Source organism: Theropithecus gelada, chromosome 13 (genome assembly GCF_003255815.1).
Source record: "Theropithecus gelada isolate Dixy chromosome 13, Tgel_1.0, whole genome shotgun sequence".
NCBI classification, from domain to species: domain Eukaryota; kingdom Metazoa; phylum Chordata; class Mammalia; order Primates; family Cercopithecidae; genus Theropithecus; species Theropithecus gelada.
In genome coordinates, this window is record NC_037681.1 from 40,181,143 (window position 1) to 40,208,888 (window position 27,746).

The 27,746-nt window shown below is 36.7% G+C and overlaps 2 protein-coding genes across 4 annotated transcripts in view; both read right to left on the minus strand.

Annotated features, from left to right (window-relative positions):
* Positions 1 to 366: 366 nt before the first annotated feature.
* On the minus strand, positions 367 to 6,163 carry TTC32 (tetratricopeptide repeat domain 32). Of its 2 annotated transcripts, none has more exons than XM_025354189.1 (3): positions 4,652 to 6,163; positions 1,596 to 1,762; positions 367 to 853 (listed from the first exon to the last, which is right to left on the minus strand). In XM_025354189.1, the coding sequence occupies exons 1-3, from the start codon at positions 4,738 to 4,740 to the stop codon at positions 714 to 716; spliced, it is 396 nt and encodes a 131-aa protein (XP_025209974.1). In that variant the 5' UTR covers positions 4,741 to 6,163; the 3' UTR covers positions 367 to 713. The 2 variants fall into 2 exon arrangements, with proteins under 2 accessions (XP_025209974.1, XP_025209973.1); XM_025354188.1 differs by having other exon boundaries at positions 5,313 to 5,594.
* Positions 6,164 to 12,989: 6,826 nt separating this feature from the next.
* Positions 12,990 to 27,746, minus strand: part of WDR35 (WD repeat domain 35) — a 67,627-nt gene continuing 52,870 nt past the window's right edge. Inside the window, exons 22-28 of one of the 2 annotated variants that reach the window (XM_025354807.1) lie at positions 27,011 to 27,143; positions 24,964 to 25,074; positions 23,841 to 24,005; positions 22,827 to 22,967; positions 21,956 to 22,112; positions 16,744 to 16,984; positions 12,990 to 16,409 (exon numbers count right to left, since the gene is read on the minus strand). In XM_025354807.1, the coding sequence (XP_025210592.1) occupies positions 16,259 to 16,409; positions 16,744 to 16,984; positions 21,956 to 22,112; positions 22,827 to 22,967; positions 23,841 to 24,005; positions 24,964 to 25,074; positions 27,011 to 27,143 (1,099 nt within the window). In that variant the 3' untranslated portion in view covers positions 12,990 to 16,258. The remainder of the gene's footprint in view (positions 16,410 to 16,743; positions 16,985 to 21,955; positions 22,113 to 22,826; positions 22,968 to 23,840; positions 24,006 to 24,963; positions 25,075 to 27,010; positions 27,144 to 27,746) is intronic. The other variant, XM_025354808.1, reaches the window with a different exon arrangement.

Consider the following 27,746-nt stretch of genomic DNA (forward strand, 5'->3'; position numbering starts at 1 on the left):
AAAACAGCCTTACTCTCAAAGCCAATGCTAGGGGGAGAAAATGGACAGGTAACTAGATTAAAAGAACTGAGAGAGACATTAAAAAAAAAAAATGCAATGAAACCTGATTGACTCTAGATCCAAATAAAAATCTACACACTTTGGAACATGGGCTGGATATGGCTGACATTACAGAATTATTCATTTTATTAGGTATTATAATGGTGTTGTGGTTATAAAGGAGGATGTCTTCAATCTTAGAAAATGTAGGCTGAAATATTTAGAGGCAAAGTACTGTGACCTCGGCACCTTATTTTCAAATGGTTCAGCAAAAAGTTATGTATTTAAATAGAAAAAGCAAATATGGCACAATATTAACAACTCATGAATTTAACTGAAGAGTTTATTTTATTATACTTTCAACTTTTCTGTAGATGTAACATTTTTAAAATAGTTGAGAATAAAAAAATCACAAAAATAGTTTTACTGAGGAAAACACCACATTCCTTTTTACTGTAATATTTAATAATATACACTTATACATTGGTATTATTTACACTTCATAAAAAAATCCATTCAACCTGAAATTACCTTAAACACACTATTTAACTTTCAGTGCTAATGTATTAATTTCTTAAATATAAATCAAAATAGCTCAATATCTATTTTAAATTACTGATAACTAGATGCAGATGTAATGATCATGAATCAATACTTCCATTAAGTTAAAAATCTCAATAATTTTTTTCAACATTTTTTCTTTGTTTTTCTTCTTTGTCTAGAATAGTCTGTTTTAAGCTCAAAGTAGCATCTTGAAATCCAGGATTTAAGTCTAAGACCTTCTTGAAATCTTCCAAAGCATCATCAAAATATCCTGTACCAGAACCCAAAAAATGGAAAAGAGAAAAGAAACTGAGTATTTCTATATATTATTCATGGCAAAGCTTTGATACACGTACTTTTGCTTTTATATTTATGAGCTTTCAGTCACTTCTAGTAAAGGAAACTTTTTTATCTTAATAATATAGAGATGTGTATATCAAAGTAATTTTGTGTGCCCTTAGGGAATAATACACCTAAAATTAGTTATGGGTTTATTTATTGAGATTTAACAGGTAAATATTATCAATCATCTTAAAATTTTAACAAAACTGTATCGCCTGTTTTACATAACTGCAGTAAAATTAAGAAACAGGAAACTAATTTTCTTTTTGACACTTTAATGAGAAACAGTACCTATGGTCCCTTTAATCCAAGAATCTAAACTTCACTTTCTATTGTCTTGTGTGTCTTCAAAGATTTTAACTCAGAAAAGTTTCACAGGCGATCGACTGAATTGCCTTCATTTCACAGCTGGGAATGCACAAGCACAAAGTAATGGGGTCACCCTGGCTCCTGCGCCCAGGTCCAATTCCCACCCCAGTGCTCTGCTGTGATCTATAACGCCTATCAAAAGCCTAAAATAAACTCAGGGACGCTTCCTTTGTTCCAAGCTCTAAACCTAAATTTCACAGAACTTTAAAATTTGATTACTACGTTAGTTTTACAATATTTGAGACCTCTGAAGTAACAGAATACAGTCAATGACAAAACCCAAAAAGAAAAAAAATTCTTACCCAGCCTATACAGTATCAACCCTCTGTTGTAATATGGAACTTCAAAATTGGGTTGGACTTCTATGGCAGATGTGTAGTCATCCATGGCTTCATAAAAATCAACCCTGAAGTACTTGATTTGCCCCCTGTTGTTATATGCAGTAGCCAAATCCTCAGGGCTGCATTTGCTTTAAACAAAAAGTTCACATTAAAAACACTGTGTTACCAAATTCCTCTCATTTCCACTTTCATTCTCTTTTGGGTATTGTCAAACTTCACAGCCTTATAACATGCAGCATCAACACTGAAAATCCAAGCTGAAGAAAAACCGTACAAATAAATAAAGAGCTAAAAGCAATTTCTGTGTAACCCTGTCATCTACTTTTGTAGGGTTATACCACTACAATGTCAACCTGAAAAGCATACTAACTTTCTAGTGTGTTCACTACCAACTTGTCCTGCTGAATATAACATTAAAATGATTTTTCATTTTTCTAAGCACACACCAGCAGGGCAAAGAAGACAGATCAGTTAAATGCTAAGCAATGAAGGAAAAGCCCAAGTATGCTATGGACATGTCACAATGTGAAACAATTTCATTCTCAAATTTTTAAGTGATCTTAAAACAATGAGATTTGAAATCATTTTCCACCAATAAAGAACTAAAGTTAACGCTAGGTGAAAATTCAACATGCTATGATCCCCAGGAAGTTATCTCTGGGGACAGAGTTGCCCTCCCTCCAGCCTCAGCTGGCATCCTCCCCAATGCCAGGCTGGCTTCCTGTTAGGAGGGTGGGCTCCTTTAGCCCCCTCAGGGCTTCAGTCAGTTTGGATGTCCTTTGTGCGGAACTGGCTCTGCACCTGAGGGCACCAGAGGTTGCCCAAAGAGCTTTAAATTAGCAGCCTTTCCTGGGCTGGACACCCAGGTAGCTCTGACCGGCCGCCAGCTCAACAGGTCACAGCCCCTGGCCGCCCTGAACCTTTCTATGCACAGGACAAATAGTCTGCACAGAGAGCATTAGTGGCTCTGCTCTGAGTCAGGGATAATTCTGTTTCCCTTTCTTTTTTCCCAAAGCAATTCTCAAATTAGAACCAAACACAGAACTCATCTGTCACTTCTTTGTAATACCCTGTAGTAAAAAGTATAGTCCTCCAAAAATATCTGTGAATGCAGTTAATGTAAGTAAAAGGTACTTCTCTTGAGTAGTGTCTTGAGATTTCAGACAGGCACTGTAACTACTGCTACCCTAAGAGGCACTCACAGCCCAAGGGCCTCCTTCAGCCAAGTTTGCTAACGATGGAGAGGAACTGTTGCAATTTTAGAAATTGTCTATTCTATGAGCTATGATAGAGACTGGGTGTAAGGATACTTCTGAATGCCACTAAGCACCCCTGTTAAAACCTAGATTACAAGAGGGCACCACTCCCCTTCACCTATGTCTGACATGACACTAGTTGAACTGCTCCCAGTAGAGAGTTTGAAGAAAAACGCAATCTCAGGATGCCAGTAAGGTTTTAGTCATTAAATCAAAGTTTCAGAATTATTGTTATAAGTTTTTAATACTAATTATATATTCGTAATATATTCAGAGAATCATAAAATGTTAGATTTAGAATTAGATCTTATTAAATCAACTTCTAAAAGGCTTTTTCATGTGGAAATTTTGTTTCATATTTTAAAGAAATGGACCAACAGTTGAAGCTGAAATATTTTGTAATATTAAAATTTTTGTAATGATAGCATTTATTATAATGGAATTCATTTAAGTTACCTAGCCCAAATGTGAATTTTTAGGATTTGCTAACTTTCGCAAAAAAAATAGTATTTTGGAAATCAGGTTTATGACTAAAGCTATACTTTAGATATTAAAAGAAAACATCACAAACTGTTCAAAACGCAAGGCATTCAAAAATTGCAAATATTGTTTCAAAATGATTCAGTGACCCAATACTTAAAAAATAAATGTAAGCTCCAGAATATAAATCGAAGGGAAAAAGTTGAAACGACAGAATTCAGTTTCAATCCATGAGTTCCTAGAATTTTACCAAAGCTTATTTTACAGATGAAAAACAGGCTGAGACATTAGCCATGTGGCAGTGCCAAGACTGGAATTCAAATCCCTTCGACTGGGCTATGACAAACTGTCTTTCCTGTGCTGGTAAGGCATAGCTATTACATTTGCTACAGACACTTGTGTTCTTAGGCTGAGATGTGCAAAGAAGGAAGAATAACAAGACTAGACAGCATCAGTATACCTGGTGCTTATGAATACTTTTTTAAATCTACTAGATAAGTCTATTCTTAGAGCTCGAAACATGAATAGTTTAGCTTTCTAAAGGTGCACTGAGGAAAGTAGATGGTATCATCTTATTATCTGTTCAGAAACGTCTATTATTATTCTCGTGTGTTATTGAAATGAGAAGGTAATTTTATCTTTCCGGTTTAATTTCATACAAGTGTAACAAACAGGATTAAGAATCAAGTCCTCAGTGAAGCCTCATACAAAAGACAAGCTGGCATCCTGTCTAGAAAACTCAACTCCACAACAGACAACTCACAACTGTTCAAAAAGCTGTTCAATCAACCCCTCTGTTCTTTTCTCATCCTGGTCCACTCCGTACCATCAACAAGCCCCATCAAGCAAGACTTGGAGTATAAACAAATGCTACACATCCAGGCACAAGCCGAAAAGATGCTTTGGGTAAGCAGATAGTAGCAGGTGAAGCTGCTAACATCACAAAAAGAAAGCTAGCCAATCATTATGTGCTTCCTGGTGAAAGTATACACGTGTACCCACCTAAAAAGTAGTCTTGCCATGATACTGAATCTGAATTCAATTGGATCAAACCTCAAGGTTTAACTACCAATTCACAGCAGTATGAGACAGATGACCACATTAAATGACAGAAGAGATTCAGTCAGCAAGTCCAAAACGCGGAAATTCAAAGGACACAAGAATCGGTTTCCTTAACAAAGGAAAAACTGTGTTAGGAAGAGAAGGTGGAGAGACTTAAAAAGACTTGATGTGTATCCTGACTTGAACCAACTGCGAAAAGCGAACCAAATAACAAAACACCTTATTAGTCGATCAGAAAGGTTCCAACACTGACTACTTGATATTAAGTAACTATTCGACGATATGGAAGTTCCTTCTGAAACACCCATGGATGAATACGATGGGCAAACTGTTAATGCTTAAGCCAAGCGATAAACACCTAGACGTTCGTTATGCTCTTTTCTACATAAACGTTTTTCATACCACCACCAAAAGCCAGCGCTGTGACACTGAGGTGGGAGTCGCGGTACCGTGGCCCTACGCAGCCGTGACACCTTCCCTTCCCAAGTCGCGGATTTCCCGCCAGCTAAAATCACAAGTGGAAAATCCCTATCTGTCCTAAGTCTTTGGGTCGGAATGAGGAACGTGGAAGGAGAGACGGCGGGGTGAAAAGCGGAGGCCCGCGTCCGAGGAGCCCTCAGGGAGTTCGGTTCCCGGAAGCTCCCCGCACCGTCGCGGCAGACGGCTCTTCGCGGGTGGGCTCCCTCCCCGCGTTCTCCGCCGCCCTCATCCTAGGCCTCGCCTAGGCCTTTCTAGAAAGACGAACGTCGGCCCGCTCAGTCCTAGTGCTGGGTTACGACAGGCGCCGCCCGTGAGCTCCAGCAGCGAAAACACGAGCCCAGAGAGCCGCAACGTCGCCTCCACCCAGGGTCGCTGCGGCCCCAGGTCTCGCGATAGTTACCTCCCGGGACTCTCGCCGCTGGAGGCCGCGCAGGCGCACTGGCGAATGTAAGCGGAGTACAGCGTTTCGGCCTCCGCGTACTCGCCCTTGTTGAAATGAGCCTGGGCGAGTGTTAGGGTTGCGTGGCTTTTTTCCCCCTGCTGTCCTTCCATAGCAGCCAAGGCCTAGTTTTCGGTGTAGAATGGGTGTTGACCTCTGAGCGGCCAAAGGTGGCACCACAAAGCCACTTCCGCACCCTGGACTCTACCTTGACAGCCAATCTTGGCGCTAGGTTTGTGACTTCTGGGGACCCGTCATCTCGCGAGATAACTGTTCCGCTGCAGGGAGGGCGTTTGCAGTGGGCCCTGTGAAGTATGTTGTTACCGCGCTTGGACCCGCCTTCCTCGTTTGTTAGAAGAGGAGCAGATGAGTGGTCTCAAACTGATTTCCAAGTCCCTTGTCTGATGCTGCGAGACACTATCCGTTTGTTACAGTGGATTGGGGGCCGATGACGCTGGAGGTGGGAGAAGCCACGGTTCTGTTTCTTAATGGCGAATTAGCCTGCGGGCTTCCTGTCGCTCCCTTGCCTTTCAGCGTCCCCTACTTAGCAAAACTCCGCGTTTAGGGTGTTCTCGGTAGGCTTTGTCTACCCTGAAACGCTTTGGGTCGACATTCCACCAGGTCTGTTCCGCGGTCCAAACTTCTCTACCTTTTTTGATTCTCTAGAACTGTGTTACGATTAGTAGTATATTGTGTCGAGAGTCTGGAATCTTTGATGTTAGTTATATTCCCTGTTTATGGCAAAGGGAAATCTAAAAAGTAATTTATTAGTTACATTACGTTTAATTCAAATTAAAATTATGTAAGAACAGTTGCCACCCACGCTACCCTACATGCCTGCTGTGTATCTTTTCGGGGTCTGTCAATTCTGTTTTGCTTCCCAAAGTACTTGAGCCCTTTCCGTCAGAAAAAGTAAAGATGAAAAATATATTTGGAGCATGATACTTGCATGCAGAAGTCTTAACAGGACATAAATTGTGTGCTTTTTGGCTGCTTTCATTAGATTTTTAATTTTTTCCATTTACCACCACTGAAAAAATACAAATACAGTGGATTAATGTTAAATAAACACTGATAGAAATTGAAAGATTGGAAAACTACAAAAAATAAAGTAAGCAAATGGACAGCTCAATAGAACAAAAGCCCAGAAACATGCCCCAAATAGGCTGTATTTTGTAAAAGACATGTAACATATATGGAGAAAAGGACAGATTATTCAAATGAGTGCTATTGGGAGGATTAGTTAACCATTTGGGGTAAAATACATTTAAGCATTTAAGCTCCCAGTTGACATAATATTCATTCCAGGTGATTTAAGAGATTAAATAAATAAAATTTTTTTTAAGAAAATTTTTTTCAGTTCCCATTTATTTGTGCTTCTTGGGGCAGTGTCATCTTTTCAATATAAAAAAAACACGAAACAGAAATCTGAAGTATAGGATAGAAGAAAACCAAGTGTGTGTGGGGGGAAGCAACAGCAAAAGGAAGATGAGATGTTGCAAAAAAAAAAAAAAAATGGAGGGGTAGTTCCCCTCTCCTCTGGGGAATGACTCAAACACTGATGTGGCAGTATACACTATTCTATATAAAGCCAGAGATGTTATTTCTTTTGGGAGATAAGAAAAGGTGGAGATGGCCGGGCGCTGTGACTTAACGCCTGTAATCGCAGCACTTTGGGAGGCCGAGGCGGGCGGATCACCTGAGGTCAGGAGTTGGAGAACAGCCCGGCCAACATGGCAAAACCCCGTCTCTACTAAAAATGCAAAAAATTAGCCGGGCATAGTGGCAGGTGCCTGTAATCACAGCCTACTCCGCAGTCTGAGGCACGAGAATCCCTTGAACCTGGGCGGAAGTGGTTGGCCCAATTTTTGTATTTTTTGTAGGGATGAGTTTCCCCATGTTGTCCAAGCTAATCTCCAACTCCTGGGTTCAAGACATCTGCCCACCTCAGCCTCCCAAAGTGCTAGGACTACAGGCATGAGCCCCTGCACCTGAGTAGAAGTTATGCTTTGTTCTGTTCAAGGAACAACAGGGATATTTATGTGTCTAAAAACCAGTGATCTAAGAGGAAAATAGCAGTATATGTAATGAAAATTGGGGATTTGGGAAGGGGGGGTTCTAAATAGGAGTAAAAATCTTAACCTTTTTTGTGCTATGGCACCTTTGCAAGTGTGGTGAGGCCTATGTCGTTTCAGTGTTTTCAAGTGTTTTAAAACAGGATTACAAAGGAAAGCAATTATATTAAAAAACAGTTGGAATATTAACAGATTTATAAAAAAGTAAAACATGTTAACATTAAATATCAAGAACCAATGGCAAACACAAAGCTAGCAGAGGAATAAAATAATACAAAATCAAAACAGATAAAACAGAAAAATGGAATCAACAAAACCAAAAGTTGGTTCTTAAAAAGATTAACAAAAATTAGTAAAATTTGGGCTAAATTGACTAAGAAAAAAAAGACTCAGATTACTGAAATCAGAAATGAAAATGGGAACATTACCATCAATTCTACAGAAATAAAGAGGATTATAAGAGAGTACTATGAACAATTGTGTGCCGAAAAATGGCACAAACTAGATGAACAAATGCCTAGAAACAAAAAACCTACCAAGATTGTATCATGAAGAAATAGAAAATATGAATAGACCTGTGTAATATTCTGTTCCACGCTATTAGTAAAGATATACCCAAGACTGGGTTTTTTGTTTTTTTAAGAAAAAAGGTTTAATGGACTCACAGTTCCACGTGGCTGGGGAGGCCTCACAATCATGGCAGAAAGCAAACGGCATGTCTTACATGGCAGCAGACAAGAGAAAATGAAAGAACAGTGAAGGGAGAAATCCCTTATAACACCATCAGATTTTGTGAGACGTGTTCACTATCACGAGAACAGTATGGGGGAAACTGCCCCCATGATTCAATTATCTCCCACCGGCTCCCTCCCACAACATGTGGGAATTATGGGAGCTACTGTTCAAGATGAGATTTGGGTGAGGACACAGACAAACCATATTAACCTGTAATTTGTAAGGAGATTCAATCAGTAATCTAAAAATAACCTCTTGACAAAGAAAAGCCCTGGACCTGGTGGCTGCACTGATGAATTCTACTAAATGTTTAAGGAAGAACCAACACGAGTCCTTCTTAAACTCTTCCAAAACACTGAAAAGGAAAGAAAACTCTAAATCACTCTATAAAGCGAGCACTGCTCTGACACCAAAGCCAAACACAGACACTAGAAGAAAACTGCAGATCAATATCATTTATGACTTTGATGCAAAAATCTTCAATAAAATACTAGCAAATTGAATTTAGTCGCATAATTAAAGGATTATACACCATGACCAAGTGGAATTTATTCCTAGAAATGCAAGGATAATTCAACACATGAAAATCAATCAATAGCAGTTGAGGAAAAAAAATCAATGTAATACAGCACAGTAACAGAATGGAGGAAAAAAACTTTATGATCACCTCCATTTAGGTAGAGAAAGCATTTGACAAAATTCAAAACCCTTTCATGACAAAAACACTCAAGCAGGGAATAGAAGGGGTCTGCCTCAACATAATAAAAGATGTGTATAAAACACAGTGAACATCATATTCAATGGTGAAAAACTGAAAGATTATCCTACAAAATCAGGAACAAGACAAGGAAGCTCACTTTCGTACTCCTATTCAACACAGCACTGGAAGTTCTAGCCACAGTAATTAAGCGAGAAAATAATTTAAAAATAAGCCATCCACATTGGAAAGGAAGAGGTAAAATTATCTCTTCACAAATGATATGCTCTTACATATAGATAACACTAAATACTCTATTTAAAAATGGTTATAACTAATAAATGAATTCAGCAAGGTAGGAGGATATGAAAGTAGGAGGATATGAAATCAACATGCAAAAATCAATTGCATTTTTATTCACTAACAATGAAGCTATCCCAAAAGGGGAAATTAAGAAAATTCCAGCCAGGCACGGTGGCTCACACCTGTAATCCCAGCACTTTGGGAGGCCAAGATGGGTGGATCACTTGAGGTCAGAAGTTTGAAACCAGCCTGGCCAACATGGCAAAACCCTGTATCTATGAAAAATACAAAAATTAATCACATGTGGTGGCAGGCACCTGTAATCCCAGTTACTCAAGGGGCTGAGGCAGGAGACTCGCTTGAACCTGGGAGGTGGAGGTTGCAGTGAGCCAAGACTGTGCCTCGCACCACTGCACTCCGGCCGGGGCAACAGAGCAAGACTCCCTCTCAAAAAAAGAAAGAAAAAAGAAAACAATTCCGTCTACAGTAACATCAAAAACAAAAAAAATATTTAGGAATTAACCAAGAAAGTAAAATATTTGTACAATTAAAACTGTAAAACATTGCTAAAAGAAATTAAAGAAGACATAAATGGAAAGACATCTCATGTTCATGGATTAGAAGACAATAGTGTTTAGATGTTAATATTATATAAACCAATCTTCAGATTCTATGGAATCCTTATCAAAATCCCAGTGATGTTTTTGCAGAAATAGAAAACTCCATCCTAAAATTCATATGGAATTACAAGGGCTCTCAAATAGCCAAAACAATTTTGGAAAAAGAACAAAGTTTAAGGACTCACTCCTGATTTCAAAACTTACTACAAAGCTACATTACCCAAAACAAGTGTGTTATTGGCATAAAGACAGTTTTTTAAACAAATGGTGCTAGGAAAATTGGATATCCACTGCAAAATAATGAAGTTGGACTGTTACAACACATACAAAAATTAAATCAAAATGGATCATGACCTAAATGTAAGAATTAAATTACGAACTCTTAGGAAAAAACATATGGCAAAAACTTAGCAACACGGAATTTGGCAATGATTTTGTGAATATGACATCAGTGGCACAGGCAACAAAAGAAAAAACTAGACAAATTGGGCTTGATGAGAATTTAAAAACTTTTGTGCATAAAAGACACCGTCAGAGTAAAAAAGCAACCCACGGAATAAAACAAAATATTTACAAGTCATATATCTGATAAGGGATTAATACCCAGAATATACAAAGAACTTCCAAAAACAACAACAACAAAGCAAAACAACCCAATGTAGAAATGGGCAAAGGATTTGAATAGACTTTTCTCTAAAGAAGACACACATATGGCCAATAAGAACATGAAAAAATGCTCAATGTCACTAATAATTAGGAAAATGCAAATCGAAGCTACAATCAAATACCACTTCTCACCATTCCAGTAGGATGGAAACTATTAAGAAGAAATAAGTATTGATGAGGATGTGAAGAAACTGGAATCTTTGTGCACTATTGGTGAGAATGTAAAATGGTGCAATCACATGGTATGACACTTCTTCAAATACTAAGAATAAAATTACTATTTGATTCAGCAATTCCACTTCTAAGTATATACCCAAAATATCTGACAGCATGGTCTTAAAGAGATATTTACACATCCAGGTTCATAGCGGTATTGTTTGCACTAGGTAAAAGGTGGAAGCAATCCAAGTGTCTATCAACAGATGAGTGGATAAGCGAAATGTGGTATACTCATACAATGGAATATTATTCAGTCTTTAAAAGAACAGAAATTCTGCCACATGCTACAACATGGATGAACCTTGAGGACATTACATGAAGTGAATTAAGCCAACCACAAAAAGACTGAATGATTCCGTTTTTATGAGGTACCTAGAGTAGTCAAATTCATAAAGACAGAAAGGGCCGGGCGCGGTGGCTCAAGCCTGTAATCCCAGCACTTTGGGAGGCCGAGACGGGCGGATCACGAGGTCAGGAGATCGAGACCATCCTGGCTAACACGGTGAAACCCCGTCTCTACTAAAAAATACAAAAAACTAGCCGGGCGAAGTGGCGGGCGCCTGTGGTCCCAGCTACTCGGGAGGCTGAGGCAGGAGAATGGCGTGAACCCGGGAGGCGGAGCTTGCAGTGAGCTGAGATCCGGCCACCGCACTCCAGCCTGGGCGGCAGAGCCAGACTCAGTCTCAAAAAAAAAAAAAAAAAAAAAAAAAAAAGACAGAAAGTAGAATGTGGTTGCCAGGGACAGCTTTAAGGGGGATAGGGAGTTATTGTTCAATGAGCACACAGTTTCAGTTTTGCAAGATAAAGAATTCTGAGATGGATGGATGGATGGTGGTGGTGGTGGTGGTGGTAGTGGTGAAATATGTACAATATGAATGTACTTAATAAATATAGTTAATTCCACTTTAACTGTACACTTAAAATGATTAATATAGGCAAGGTGCAAGAGTTCATGCCTGTAATCCCAGCACTTTGGGAAGCTGAGGTGGGAGGATTACTGTGCTCAGGAGTTTGAGGCTGCAGTGAGCTATGATTGTGCCACTGCACTCCAGCCTGGGCGACAGAGCTAGACCGTGTCTTGTAAAATATTAAATTTAAAAACAATTAAAAATGGTTAAGATAGTAAATTTTATGCTATGTGTATTTCATCACATAAAAAATAGAGAAAAATCAAGTGGCAAGTGTGTTTTCTATAAGAGATCATCACAACATTGCATTGAAGTCATTATTACTGTATTTCTATTAATTGATTTTGTTGCATCCACTGCAGTTTCTGCATTATAAAGGTGGTCGCTATTAGCATAGATATTAGGTGTTATGTCTACAGATACTCTTACATGTTACATTGTTATTGTGAATAGCAGTTTTTAGCATTATCAAGTATTCTTGCTTGTAGTACTTAACTCACCACATCAACAAATTGAAGAAAAATCTCAACAGATGTAGAAAATTCAGTTAATAAAATTCAACTCCCTAGCAAACTAGGACAAGAAGATATACTTATTAAAACCTACCGACAAAATGTCTACAGAAAATATAATAAGCAATGATTTCTTAAAATATTGAAAAATTTCCTTTGAGATTAAGAATAAGACAAGGATGCCCAGTATCATCACTTTAATTATTCAGCATTGTTTTGGGTATCCTAGCCAATGCAATAAGATGATAAAAAGAAATAACAGATATGACAATTGAGAAGTATTTTTTTTAAAAAAGCAGTCATTAAGCACGGTTATATGGTTGTATATGTAAAAAAGAAGTGCAAAGGACTGAGAGTGACAAAACATTTTTGAAGAATAAAAACAAAGTAGGACTTGTACCAGACAGCAGGACCTATTTTAAAAACTATAATAACTGAGACATTCTGCTTTGGGCCAAAGAAAGACAAACAGATCAATGGAACAGAAGAAGAAACCAGAAATTGGTACCTGCATATATGGACTTGTTTTTTTGTTTTGTTTTGTTTTTGGGTTTTTTTTTTTTTTTTTCATATAATTGCACATCAGTGTGGAAAGGGTGGACTTCAATCAGCTGGAGGTATAATTTAATTTTTTTTAACTTTAGAGAAATATCTTAGGAGCTGATAGCTCTCATTATAAAGACATAATACAGCAATTTATTCAGTCTCTTGGGGTTTTTTCCCCCTTGTTTGGTAGCAAAAGTGGTACTGTATATCTATTGTACCTCCTGCTCCCTCTTTCCCTTCTCCACTCTGGAGCCCAATACCCTCCTAACCAACCCCCATCAGCATACTTAAATCAAGACAAAGCAAACACCATGTTCTCCATAAGTTATAAAGAAAACGTGGAATAAACACAAGTTATTTTTTCTTCAATGTTTATTATTTTCGCATTTTTTCACTTAATACTACATAAAATCTAAGATCTCAGCTCTTGGAATACAGAAAAATAATTTCAAAGTGTACTTTAGCAAAATAATTTATAATGAAATTAGCATTTGTGAATTAAGCATGTCAACATTACTGTGTTGCTTGTTAGGCACACTGTTTATTTGTACAGCTTCATTTCAATACTTTGGCCCACCACACCACTTTGAAACATGTAATTAAGGGCAAGTTTTATTTCCTTGGCATTACTCAAAGGGAGTCAGTACATGTTTTTTGCAAGGAGAACAACATAACTGTTTAATGATGCTGTCTTCAGTATACTACCTAATTCTGTTTATGCAACTTCTCACCAGGTAATTGTTTTTTATGGTCAATTTTGCTTTTCTTTGTCCCCCTAGTCAAGGGAGAGTTTGTTAGTGTTGTTATCTTGAAATTGCCTTCATGTCGAATAAAACCAACTAGATCAATTCATAATACAGGTTTTTTCTCTAGTACTATTTACATACAAGACAAAGGTCCCCAAGACATTATGGCAGATCATTAAAACTTTAACAGATATAGATACCAAAGAGGCATAAGCTTTTACAAAAGTAAAAAAGGTGTGTCTGTCTATATACATACGCGCACACACACACACACGTACATATATGATAATTAGGTCCACAAGGTATGAGAAGTTGTTTTAAAAGATACTGGTTTCTGGATCCAACTGAATTAGAAATATCAACTACATATTGTTTAAATATCAACTAGATCCAGCAACTCAGAATCTACCTGGAGTAATTCATTGGTGGGAAAATTCTAGGGCTCAGGCAGCACAGAATTAGGGAGAAATGAGAAGGCTCCAAAAGAGTTTCCAAAGTTAGGTGAAGTCTGAGGACTCAACAGGTGATCCTAGAATTAAAGCAAATGAAAGTGTAACCAACAAATCACAGTAAGGGGCCAGAGGCATGACAATCAAATGAATTCTCAGCTGATTCCTGAGATAGGAAAGGGAAGGAAGAAATACTCAAGCATTCAACCATGGACCAAGAATTGCAGCTCTGACCAAACTGTCCTGCAGGAACCTTTCAGACAGGCAAAGCTAGTAAGTGTGCCATCCCTACAACCCTGAACATTTCTCTTTCCTTGATGAAGCAGAGAATAGTCTCATCCCTAAAAATAGAAGTCCTGTGGAAAGATGTAAGTTCAACAGGAGATGTATTGTCTTAGACTTCTTTGTTAGAACGTGATTTTCTGATTTGGGGAAATTTTTCGTTCTGGTATAGAAGAAAACAAATGAGAAAGCTGGAATTCATTGTGTTAAATTTAGATAAGTAAGTTAGTAACTTAGGAGACATATTAGACAAAAGTTAATAGAGCATGTATGTGTGACCACAGATAGAAAGGAGAAAGAGATATCAAATATTCATGAAGCATTAAAAATATGAAAAGCCACAAAGATATCAAATATTCATGACACACTAAGTATGCATGAGACATATAAAGCCCTCAATATGTGTGAGAAGTTGATTCAATTACCCACTGGTGACACTCATTCTGGCCTGTCCTTACCCAAGAAATACAATAAAATTCATGGCTGCTCAGCAGACTAATAGGCAAGCTATTACTGTGGTAAAAGTGTACTGGCCCCTGAGACCCTTCTAGAGAACAAGTGTACGTCGTTGGCCTCAGGCACATTTCATCTGATTGAGTTGTCTGGCTCAAACGGCCACTCTGGTCCTCCTTGTAACCCCACTATTAGGGGAAAGCTTATGTGACAGAGTGTGAGTCAGGACATAAAAACATTACATAACCTGTGATTCAGGTGTTGTGGTCTTTCCACCTCACTGGCATGCTACACTAACAGTGTTAATCTATCATTGCTTTCTCCTTGTTCCTCACTGTGTATTGCAAATTGGCTTAATAAACCAATGTATTTTGAGAATTTTTATTTGGTTTGTAAGGCTTTCTGTTCCTTGACCTCTGGGATAGCTTGCTAGGTAATGTATTTAGAGGCTACCATTGTACAAAGGTAATTTTCCACAAGGCACATGAATAGAGACAGAGACCTCAAAGACTTCTGGTCTCCTCTTTTTATTTAGGCCTATGAGCCCACTATCTATCCTAAGCTCATCTAGGCTCTAAATCTCTTCTCATAGCTCACTATTCCCAATCTGCAACATGCTGAACTTGCCTTGGTCTCTACAAGACAAAAACATCAGATTGAGAAAGTGTATTGTAGCTGCAATAACAAAGTTGCGTATCTCTATGTATTGCCTCTACTAAAGGTAAGCCAAACCTCAATAAAATAATCTTGATGAAATAGTGCAAAGTTCTGTCTTTAGCCACAAAATGGGAATTCATGAGAAATAAACAGAGAACATTATTTGCTATATAAAAGACATAAGAAATGGTCCATTACAGATCACAACTGTTTATCTTCTAAATTAATAATCCATGAAAACAGATGCATATCAAGAAAGAATCACTCCCTCAACAATACTTGTGTAAATGAAGGGTCCAGCTTAGTGACAATGTTTCAATAGAAGCTATAACTACAAAATGGATATTTTTGTTTGTTATTTTCATTATAAATAGAGCCAAGTTTTCTGCACAATCATATGAAAGTGTAAATTCCAAACGCCATCTCTTGAATGAAACTAAAAGGACAGGTTTTAAAATAGAGGAATAGGGCTATTAGAAACAATTTAGATTGTAAAAAATGTCTTAAAATGCCATCGCCTCACTTCTGAATATATAATAAAGAAGACATTCAACGCTTATTTAATTAACTATGGCTACAGAGAAAGCTCATTTCGCTATTACAATTGTTTAACTTCCTTGTAACATGGGTTATAAAAATTCTCTAAATTCAACTTTGCCCCACTCCCATGCCTCCCCTGCTCCCCACTCCCTTCAAGATTTTTTAACGAATTCAGTTACCTTGACACTGTGAGAAAAATATTTATTTGGAATATTCCCATGGTATCATGTAACCAAATACAAGATAGACAAAAGAGAGAGGCAGACAGAAAATATGGTTGATTTTCATACATTTATATGAAAATCAGCCTTATTATTTCTCAGTTGTATTGCTTTAAAAAATTATTTTATTAACATGTATTTTGTGCAAAAATTCAACTATAAATAATGAGGCTTATTTTCATACAAAACTCATAGAAATAAACCTTATTACACATACAGCATATAGCCATGTATATATGTTACCTATATTTTACAGTTACATACAGTTTATCATTCCTTTAAGCCACTGGACTATGGCATAAGGGGCAGAAGCTGTAGTGGCTTATTTCCTGGGCAAGGACACCATGCTTGCATACACTGCACATCCAGAATTGATACTCAGTGATCGGGCTTCCTGTGGCAACGCATGTTGGCAGTTTCCCTTCTCCACTGTAAAACAAGGGGAGAAACAATTCATTATACTTTAAAACTTCTCATTAGTCTAACTTAATTTATTTAATACACTTAAAAAAACCTAAAGAATAAAAATTCCAAGATTAATGTCAAATACTTTCATTTAAAAAAGTTTTTTCAAGAAAAAACCTTTCTTACAATGAAAAAATAAAAGCATGAATACACTTGTAAGAATAAATAAAATAGGGTATAATGTTAATGTGAATTGCTTCAAAATTTAGCACTTTACTTCCTACATTAAACATTGTACATCTAGAAATCCAAGCTTCTAGTAAGGTAGAATGACATCCACTAATTAAAATTAGCCTACCCTTCCATAAGGCTGTCCAATTCAGGTTTTCTGTTATCTTTTGAAGTATGTTTGGTGAATATTTCTAAAGCGAGGTCTTCATACTGCTGTTTCTGTTCTGAACTGAGGGTCTCTAAAGATTTAAGTTTAATGAAAGCTTTTGAACAAGTCCCAAAGGCTCTGCTGGCACATGCGCAGAGTGCTAGCAGAGAGTAGATCTCCACAGGAGGGATGATGTCTTCATAGTCTTTCAGATGAAGAGCTAAGAAAACAGGACAATTTGGGTTTTAAAAAATAATTATTATGGTATTATAAACATGCATAAGGAAGAATCTAAGTGAAGGTGTTTTCGTTGAACTTGCATGAACAAACTGAAAGCAAACAGTGTTGAGAGATGGGAGCACTAGGAGGAGGAACGAGGCTACATGATACCCAAGGGTCTGTGAAGCTGGCTAACAGCTCATCCTGTGAAAAGAACCACGACCAAATGCTACACATGGCTGTGCCAGCTCAGAAATACACACACACACACACATACACACACACACACACACACACAATGTTGGTGTCAATTTTTCTTCAATTTATGTTAGAAATTTCTGTGGCACTTCAGAAGCAGCAAATGAGTATTATACTATGTTAGTCATAAACTGCAAGATAATACCAGGTTTCCTTTTGTTAAAAAAAAAAAAAAAGCAAAACAATATAAGCAAAACAGTATAAAATAATATGTTTTTTTCTTTGTGTTCCTTTGGACAGATCATTGCTTTTGTATTACTGATTTTGTTGTTTGTCTCACTGAAACAATAGGATTTTGTGAAAAAGTGAAAATGAGTCTCCAAGCTGTCAGTTCAGACAATTCGAGTTACAGCATCTTATTTGCAATTATACTGAAGATAAAAATCTTTCTTTAAAATGCACTATAGACTTGGGCCTGTCGGGGGTGGGGACTAGGGGCGGCATAGCATTAGGAGAAATACCTAATGTAGATGACGGTTGAGGGGTGCAGCAAACCACCATGGCACATGTATACCTATGTAACAAACCTGCACGCTCTGCACATGTACCCCAGAACTTAAAGTATAATTTTAAAAATGCAGACTTAATATTCGATTTAATATTAAGACAATATTAGACTTGACATTAGATTTATAACCAATTTGTATCTTTTTCTTCTCTAGACCTTGGAATCTTAAAAATACTTTGTTATAGTATGTCAAAAATTTCATAAAACAAGCTTAAAACAATATATTCAAGTGTTTTACAATCAGAATCCTATAAACTGGTTCTGGGGTCAAGTACTTACAACAAAGTTTAGTAGAATAAATGTATATAAAATGTAATAATTCAGTTATAATAAACAATATCCTCTAATTTCATATCCAAAGCATAATAGGTTCAAGGGTAATACTTTACAGGTCATACATTGTTTCAGATCATTTTACCACTGACAAAAAAAAAAAATGAGGCATATAGACATCTTCATCCAGTAGGTGAAGCATCTCAAGTTAAAGATCTAACTGTTCTTTTAAGTCTAAAAATGGTGTATAAATTGAATACGATACAGCTATTTTAAAAAGTGTATAATTTATATCATATACTAGTCAAAACTAAATGAAGGTCAGTTATAAAATAAACATAAATAGAAAAATAATTTTTATATATAATAACCAATTAGAAAAAAAATTATACAACCTCATTGTTAATGACAACAATGTTATCATTAACATTGTTAATGTTAGGAATAAACTGAAAAATAAACGTTTAGAGCCAACAAGAAGAAAACTACAAATCTTTAGAAACACAGATACACAAGTGATTTCTAAAATGGACATTTCTGACAAATATCACATGTTCTCACTCATATGTGGGATCTAAAAAAGTTGACCTTGCAGAGCTTGCAGTGAGCCGAGATTGCGCCACTGTACTCCAGCCAGAGCGACAGAGCAAGACTCTGTCTCAAAAAAAAAAAAAAAAAAAAAAAAAAGTTGACCTTGGCTGGCAACATGGCCGAATAGGAACAGCTCCCAGCAAGATCGACGCAAAGGTGAGTGATTTCTGCATTTCCAACTGAGGTATCAGGTTCATCTCACTGGGACTGATTGGACAGTGGGTGAAGCCCAAGGAGGATGAGCCAAAGCAGGGTGGGGCGTCACCTAACCTGGGAAGTACAAGGGCATGGGGAAATCCCTCTCCCAGCCAAGGGAAGCCATTAGGGACTGTACCATGCACTCCAGCCCAGATACTGCACTTTTAACACAGTCTTCGCAACCTGCAGACCAGGAGATTCCTTCTGGTGCCCACGCCACCAGGGCCCTGGGTTTCCAGCACAAAACTGGGGGGCCATTTGGGCTGACACCAAGCTAGCTGCAGGAGTTTTTTTTCATACCCCAGTGGCACCTGGAACACCAGCGAGACAGAACCGTTCACTCCCCCGGAAAGGGGGCTGAAGCCAGGGAGCCAAGTGGTCTGGCTCAGCAGGTCCCACCCCAACGAAGCCCAGTAAGCTCAAGATTCACTGGCTTGAAAGTCTCCTGGTTAGCACAGCAGTCTGAGCTCAACCTGGGATGCTTGAGCTTGGTGGGGGAAGGGGCATCCACCATTGCTGAGGCTTAAGTAGGTGGTTTCACCCTCACAGTGTAAACAAAGCTGCTGGGAAGTTGAAACTGGGCGGAGCCCACCCCAGCTCGGCAAGGCCCCTGCAGCCAGACCGCCTCCTCTCCAGGCAGGACAACTCTGAAAAAAAGCCAGCAGCCTCAATCAGGGACTTATAGATAAAACTTCCACCTCCCTGGGACAGAGTACCTGGGGGAAGGGGCGGTTGTGGGCGCAGCTTCAGCAGACTTAGATGTCCCTAACTGGCAGCTCTGAAGACAGCAGCGGATCAACTAGCACAGCGTTCGAGCTCTGATAAGGGACAGACTGCCTCCTCAAGTGTGTCTCTGACCCCCGTGTATCCTGACTAGGAGACATCTCCTAGTGGGTCCCTGACCCCCACGTATCCTGACTAGGAGACACCTCCCAGTAGGGGCCAACAGAGACCACATACAGGAGAGCGTTGGCTGGCATCTGGCAGGTGCCCCTCTGGGACAAAGCTTCCAAAGGAGGAATAGGCAGCAATCTCTGCTGGTCTGCAGCCTCCACTGGTGATATCCAGGCAAACAGGGTCTGGAGTGGACCTCCAGCAAACTCCAGCAGACCTGCAGCAGAGGGCCCTGACTGTTAGAAGGAAAACTAACAAACAGAAAGAAATAGCATCAACATCAACAAAAAGGATGTCTACTCAGAGACCCCATCCAAAGGTCACTGACTTCAAAGACCAAAGGTAGATAAATCCATGAAGATGGGGAGAAACCAGCACAAAAAGGCTGAAAATTCCAAAAACCAAAATGCCTCTTCTCCTACAAAGGATCACAACTCCTCACCAGCAAGGGAACAAAACTGGATGGAGAATGAGTTTGATTAATTGACAGAAGCAGGTTTCAGAAGGTGGGTAATAACAAACTCCTCCCAGCTAAAGGAGCATGTTCTAACCCAATGCAAGGAAGCTAAGAACCTTGAAAAAAGGTTAGACGAATTGCTAACTAGAATTACCAGTTTTGAGAAGAACATAAATGACCTGATGGAGCTGAAAAACACAGCACGAAAACTTTGTGAAGCATACACAAGTATCAATAGCCAAATTGATCAAGCAGAAGAAAAGATATCAAAGATTGAAGATCAACTCAATGAAATAAAGCAAGAAAACAAGATTAGAGTAAAAAGAGTGAAAAGACGTGAACAAAGCCTCAAGAAATACGGGACTATGTGAAAAGGCCAAATCTACGTTTGATTGGTGTACTTGAAAGTGATGGGGAGAATGGAACCAAGCTGGAAAACACTCTTCAGGATATTATCCAGGAGAATTTCCCCAACCTAGCAAGGCAGGCCAACATTCAAATTCAGGAAATATAGAGAACACCACAAAGATACTCCTTGAGAAGAGCAACCCCAAGACACATATCGTCAGATTCACCAAGGTTGAAATGAAGGAAAAAATGTTAAGGGCAACGAGAGAGAAAGGTCGGATTACCCAAAAAGGGAAGCCCATCGGACTAACAGCAGATCTCTCGGCAGAAACCCTACAAGCCAGAAGAGAGTGGGGGCCAATATTCAACATTCTTAAAGAATTGTCAACCCAGAATTTCATATCCAGTCAAACTAAGCTTCATAAGCAAAGGAAAAATAAAATCAATGTGCAAAAATAACAAGCATTCCTCTACCCCAATGTCATGACAGTGCTTGCCACGGCCAAGCTGAAAGACCAGTAATGATTTAGTCATTCATATGCTTTGGCTTATAACATAATTATCATAATTACACTCTCTGGAGTTCATATATCTAAACTCTAGAATATTGTTATTGTTAAGAAGAGATTGAGATTCTGATTACTACATGTAAATAATCTTCTATCAATTACAGTACACAAATACCATGCAATATTAGGTAGAATGTTCACATAGATCTCTGTTTAAGAATGAGGAAAGAACTATAATATACTGCTGAGGGGAAAAATCATAATCCTGTATGTAGAAACATCTAAAAGGAAGTTTACCCAAACCTTAGCAACGATTACCTCTGAGTTATAGGATTATTTTATAAATTATTAGATTATTTTACTTTTTCTTCATATTTTTGTTTTGGTTGAAATTATTAAAGTATCACTTTTATAAAACACAAGATAAATGCTATAGCAATGTATATGTAAAATATGGAAATATTTTAAAACATGGTTTTGAAAAAGTACATAAAAGTATGCCATGTTATACTCCCAATATTGTAAAGAAGAAAATTATCTTAATGTATGTATTAAATATATTTTATGATTTTAAATATATGTATTAAGTATATTTAATATATACATGTATATATATTTTTCTCCAAAAAATCTTAACTTGGCTATGAAGTATTTAACTTTGAATGGCTAGCCATATGAATGCTATACACGTTCTTTTTGCTTATCTCAAATTTCTGACGTTTCTGTGAACTATGTGTTTTCTCTGCATTAAAAAAAAAACTTCAAAAATGGGTATGCATAAGACAAATTATATATAGCATAATCTCAAACGTAAGAAAATAAATCCATAGGAAAAAATGTTATTGAAGGCCACATAAAGGCAAATTGAAGAAGCTGGCCCTTCACACTCAATTTATAATATTCAGACATACTATACACATTAGGTGACATGCCCACCTGTCTTCAGTGCAGTGTCCACATATCCCTCATAGAGCTGCCTCTGTGCAAGTATAAAGAAGTGGTAAGCCTCTGCCCCTCTCCATGCATTATCTGTGAAACGATCTGTTGTAGACAGAACTTCCTCTTCCAGCAAACCAGCCAAGGCAGAAGTGGCCTACAAGTAAAGTCAGCCCACACTTTGCATCACTACAAACGCACACACAGCATCAACTCCCGAATAACAACAGTCATTAAAGTATCTAAACGAGCAGATTTTATCATTACTAAACTATGATTACAGACTTTTTTTTAAGAGATGAGGTATTACTGTCACCCAAGCTGGAATGCAGTTGCATGGTCATAGCTCACTGCAGTCTCAAACTCATGGACTCAAGTGATCCTCCCACCTAAGCCTCCCTAGTCACTGAGATTACTGGTGTGAGCCACTGCACCCAAAACAGACTTAATTTTTTAGTATAATTCATAGTTTGTTAAACTGGTATGAATAAATTTTAAAATATAACTAATTAGATTTTAAGTTAATCAGACATTCTTTTACGCATTAAAATAATATATCTAGGAAAGTTTTAAAACTCACTGATGAGAAAGGAGGATTTCCCAGGTAAGTAAAATTTTTTAACAAAAATAAGACATTAAAGCAAAGACTACAGATTAGTATTATAGAAAAACAATTTCAATATTTCTAGGTAGAAATTTCTAAATTTGAATACTAATTCTAAATCAGTCATTATTTTTCTTCATATCATTTAAAGAAACAAATGCAGACACGCAAATTAAATGACCTGTCCATAAGAGAAGTTTGACAGTCTCTTTCTCTTTTTTCTTAAACACTTCGGATGATTTAATGTTATTTAACCTGCTACTTTACCTCTGAACTTTTTCCTTTAACTTTTCCTCGCTGGGCATTCTTCATCTGTTCATGATATTGCTCTATAAGTAAGGCTGACAGTACATAGAGCTTCTTGACACGTAAAGGTTTACTTCCTTTCTTTGCCTCTTCATCTGCAATCTTAAACATTTTTAAAAATTGAGGGAAGTTACTTCTGATCTATACTTGTACAAATATAATCATTTCCAAAACTAACAAATTTGATTCCCTAAAAAAGGAGGAAAATCAGTAAGATGGAATATAAATACCACCTATTTAAGATAAATATTTTAAAACCTATCTTCGTTTCATTAGTACCTATACATATTTAGTTCTTTCCTTAGTGTTTAGCCCTAGGAGTTGCAATTCAGATCACTCTTAGAAAATGAGAGGTGCTGTTAGATAACTACATCAGAATAAAGAAAGTGTTGATGAAATGCTGGTATTTTCCATAACACAAAGATTTTTAAAATAATGTTCCAAGTACACAAAGAAATCATGGTGTTAACACGGTGCATTCTTCAGAAGCTGAAACTTATTTAAATGATTTTGAGAGAAATTTTTCCTTTTTCATTAAATTAAACGGGAATAGAATAGAACGTAAAATGTGTATACATTAATACTATACTAATTATCTTCCCTCCAAATAAATATTATGTAAAGTGTAATATTTAAAACTTGTACATTTAAAATAACTCAAAACTCTATTATCAACAAAATTTAATTCCCTGTTGTAGAAATTTGTACTTTGTAGTTTCAGCACTTTCTTTAACTCTTTGTTAACTCCAGTATTCAACATACAATTGTTTAGGTATTAGTAAGTTGCTAATATTAATAAACATCTTTGTTGGTAAAAGGCAGTAACACTAAAATAATGTATACAGAAGCAATAAAACCAGAGTGGTTTTTTTGTAATAAATATTTGTTTCCAAAGAAAATGGAGAATGTGCTCTTTCATATATTAAAATATTGTGACTGGAACAAATCAAATATTCACCAAGATTTTTACATTACCTTAAACATCAGTTTAGCAGCATCAAAAAAGTAATTGGCTTTCCGATAGAGTTCTATGGCATCAAGAGTTTTATTCTTTTCCAGTAAATGAGATGCATACCTAGCTAATAGAGATCCAATTTCTTTCATACTATGATTTTGAGCCAATTCAACAGCTTTGTTCCACTAGGAGAAAAATTACACCATTCAGTCACCCAAGTATTTACAGTCACATATATCATAAAATTCACACAAGAAAGCTTTAACTTTATAATAAAAGCCCAATTTCCAAATTAAAAATGGTTATATTTTTAAAATAGCATTTAAAATCACAGCAACACAAGTTCTATAAGCATACGTCAAAATGATTAAGTGAACTCTAAGACTCTGATTTGCTTAAGAAATACATGTGAAAATGAAAGTTTCAAAGTTTATAATTATATTAACCTTCTAATTCTCATCTTACAAAACGTCAAGCAAGAAAAAGATATACTTGTTTACATTGTATAATAAAACAAAATATGCAATTTCAGTTGTGAAAAAATCCTACCAGATTTGACATTTAAAAATTATTTTTATAAAGCAAATGAGGTTTTAAAAATACTTTAAGAAAAATATTAAAAGAATACATTGATTGTCAATAGTTTCTGTAATAACTCTGTACTTTTAGTTTAATTTCAGCTCTTAAAAATATCAAATGTATGTTTTCTATAAAGGAAAAGGAAAACAGATTTGCCAAAATAAATATTGATAAAGTAACTCGATTCCTTCCTCAGGCAATGACCGACTATTAACTGGTCCTTCTTTGGAAGCAAAACCCAACCCTAATAAAATGCAGAAAATTATGAAATTACTTCCAGACAAAAACTTGCCAGACTAAAAGCACAGGGTTTGTTCATGCTCCCATACTGAGCTGGCTATAAGTGGGTCACCCCTCACGGTAGCACTTTAAGAGGTAAGTGTAACTTTCTTGGTCCTCAATTAAGAGAATACCTGCCTGGCTCCTTTCATAAAATTCATGTCAGGCTCTCCAACCCTTACATTGCCAATAATCTTTAAAAGATCACTAGGGTGACTTTAATTTGGCTTGACTTAAAAATTCCTAAGACAACAAGCTGCACAGACAGAAAGTTTCAGTTCCTACTTGGTTGAGATGTACGCAGGTATCTACCGCTGCCTTTGGTTGATTACATTTCAAAAATGCAGTCACTGCTTGTTCACACATCCCAACTCTGACAAACATTTGTGCTATTTCCTGTACAAACAAAACAATACTATCAGATTTCATAGAGCAAAGAAATTACTTATATTTTAATTTAACAAAACTCCGTAGGGACGTATGAGTATTAAATTTACTGGTAGTTACAGATTTTTCTTGTAAACAGACACAAGGGCAGAGGGTACAATTGAGAACGGATGCTAAGGCCTCATTTCTATAAAACCAGAGCTTCACTGGCTCAGGCTGTGGATCTGACTTTTAACAAGGCCCTGAAGACACTGCACTCCTTTCTTTTCTCAGTTCAGTAGCTAGTACACAGAAATGTCAAGCTCCAAAACAAATCCCCCACAACTGCGTGAAAAAAACCTTTATGTCAATTGGTGGTATACTCAGGGCTAATTATTAACTAGAGACTTAAGGGAAATCTCACATCCATAGAGTTCTCAAATACCTCTGTAAAGAAATGTCCTAGAGAAGTCTGCCATTAATCAATTCAGGAAGCTAGACCCAAAACAGAGCTCCCTTGGAAAGTGGTGGCAGCAAGGAAGAACCACCACCACCACCACCACCACCACAACAAATCTTACTTGTTCAGCTGCACTGGCCATTTTCAGAACACCATTTTTTTTCTTTCAGAATATCTAATTAGCCAGAGGTTTTCCCTCCCCAACCCTTCTACAATATTTTTAGAAGTATGAAAATATATTTTATATCCAACTATCTTTTTAAAAACAATGCTTGTATTTTTCTGATTATAAGGGAATATATTCTAATTGTAAAAAAAAAATTACAAAACATGAAAAAGTGAAATTACTCATAATCTTATCATTTATAAGAAACCTCTCTCAATAGTCTGGTGTAATTTCTTAACATCTTTGTCCTATGAATATATATGTATATGTTTATGTTGTACACAATCATACAATACATAATTTTGTATCCCATATTTCCTATTTAAATATTATGTACACTTTCCCACAATATTAAAAATTCCTCTATAACTCTATTTAAAACTTATAATACTAAAATCTTTACTATTTTAGTTATGTAATTATTATTATAGTTATAATTACTTAGTATTTACTCAGGAATATTACTATTCTGGATACCCTACAGCAAAATGTTTGTTGGCGTCATCAGACACATCTAAGAGACAACACTAATGGAGGATACACTCTTCGCTATACCCCAGGGTTCTAAGTAATTTCAGTTTCTTTCCTACTCAAGAAAACCCATAGGATTGAAAATAAGGGGGAGTGAAAATACCATTACAGAGATAACTGCTCAAATTCACAATAGGGAAAACTGAATTGCCATAATTCTATACTGATCTATTAGCTAATAGGCAAAATCTTTGAAGTGGAACTCACAACTGATATACGTTCAGACTCTGCAGTTGAGAGCTGCCAGCTGTACAAGTATTGTACAGCTCAGTGATTTACATATTAAACACATAAAATACAAACTTATTTACAGTATTCAACAATTAATTAAGAGGCTCTAAAAGAACATTCGAAAGCAAGAGAACTCTTTCGATTTCTCTTTTAACTTGAAATACTTTATTGTTATATAACATAATAAAAGTTGAGCAATCATTTTAAACTTAAGTTACAGCAAATTTCAAACAATTTCAGATTATTTTGAAGCAAATCCCTAGCAACATATCATTTCGTCTGTAAATATTTCATGTATTCAGCTAACATTTAAAAAGCAACTTTATAAATCTTAACAGACAACATGAGACTGTGATAATGTTAAAGTAGTAGGAATGTGACTGACTTTCCCCCTCCATTTTCAAGCATTCTATATAATTTATATATTGTTTTATAATTAAAAGCATCATTCCATGTCTAAGAAACTGTAAAATTATAGATTTTTAATTTTCTTTATTGTGGGAGATATTTCCTGACTATAACATAAAATTTTATAAAGTAACCTAACAATTCCAAAACCTAAAATTTGCAATACCTACTGGAAGTAACTTGTGGTTTTCTGGAAGTGAAACGGCAAGGTTCTCTAATCCCTCATAATCCTCTAACATATAGTAACATTCAGCTAAGCGTTCCTGGTTCCGCCCTTGTACATAATATTGTACAGCATTCAACCTACAGAAAGAAAAAAGGAAAAACTTTTAGAACTAATGTGAATCTCCTGATAAATAAGCCCTTTCAACCAAAATGTTCCTTCATCAGAATTCCCAGTGCTAGTATTACTGTTCATTATCTTCAGCTCCAGAATAACTTTCAAACATATAAATGGGGAAACAAATCTAAAGCATATTCTAGTTGTAACATTCCTTGGCTATTCTTAAGAAATACCACTGCTTCACTCCCAAACACCGACATAAATAAGCATACTAATCAAAATGAAAAGAACAAAAGTCAATGATTTCTGAAAATAATATATAATAAAGCAAATAAAAACATTTATTAAACTTTGTTCAAAAATAAATCATAAAACATTGTAGAATTATATACTCACAGTATCTCTTTGACTACTATCAAAGTAGTCTCAAAGAGAAAACTGCGTGGAGCAAAGTGCAAGTTTTGTGTTTATACACTCCAAATTTTTGTAGTGCTCATCTCACAACTTCACAGGATCTCTGCCTTTCCAAGATGAATCTAGAGGTATCTGAATCTTAGAATTCAAGAAGATGATCTTAATTTCCCCAGGATTACTTCCTAGAGAAGTACTCAGGCAGCTACTAA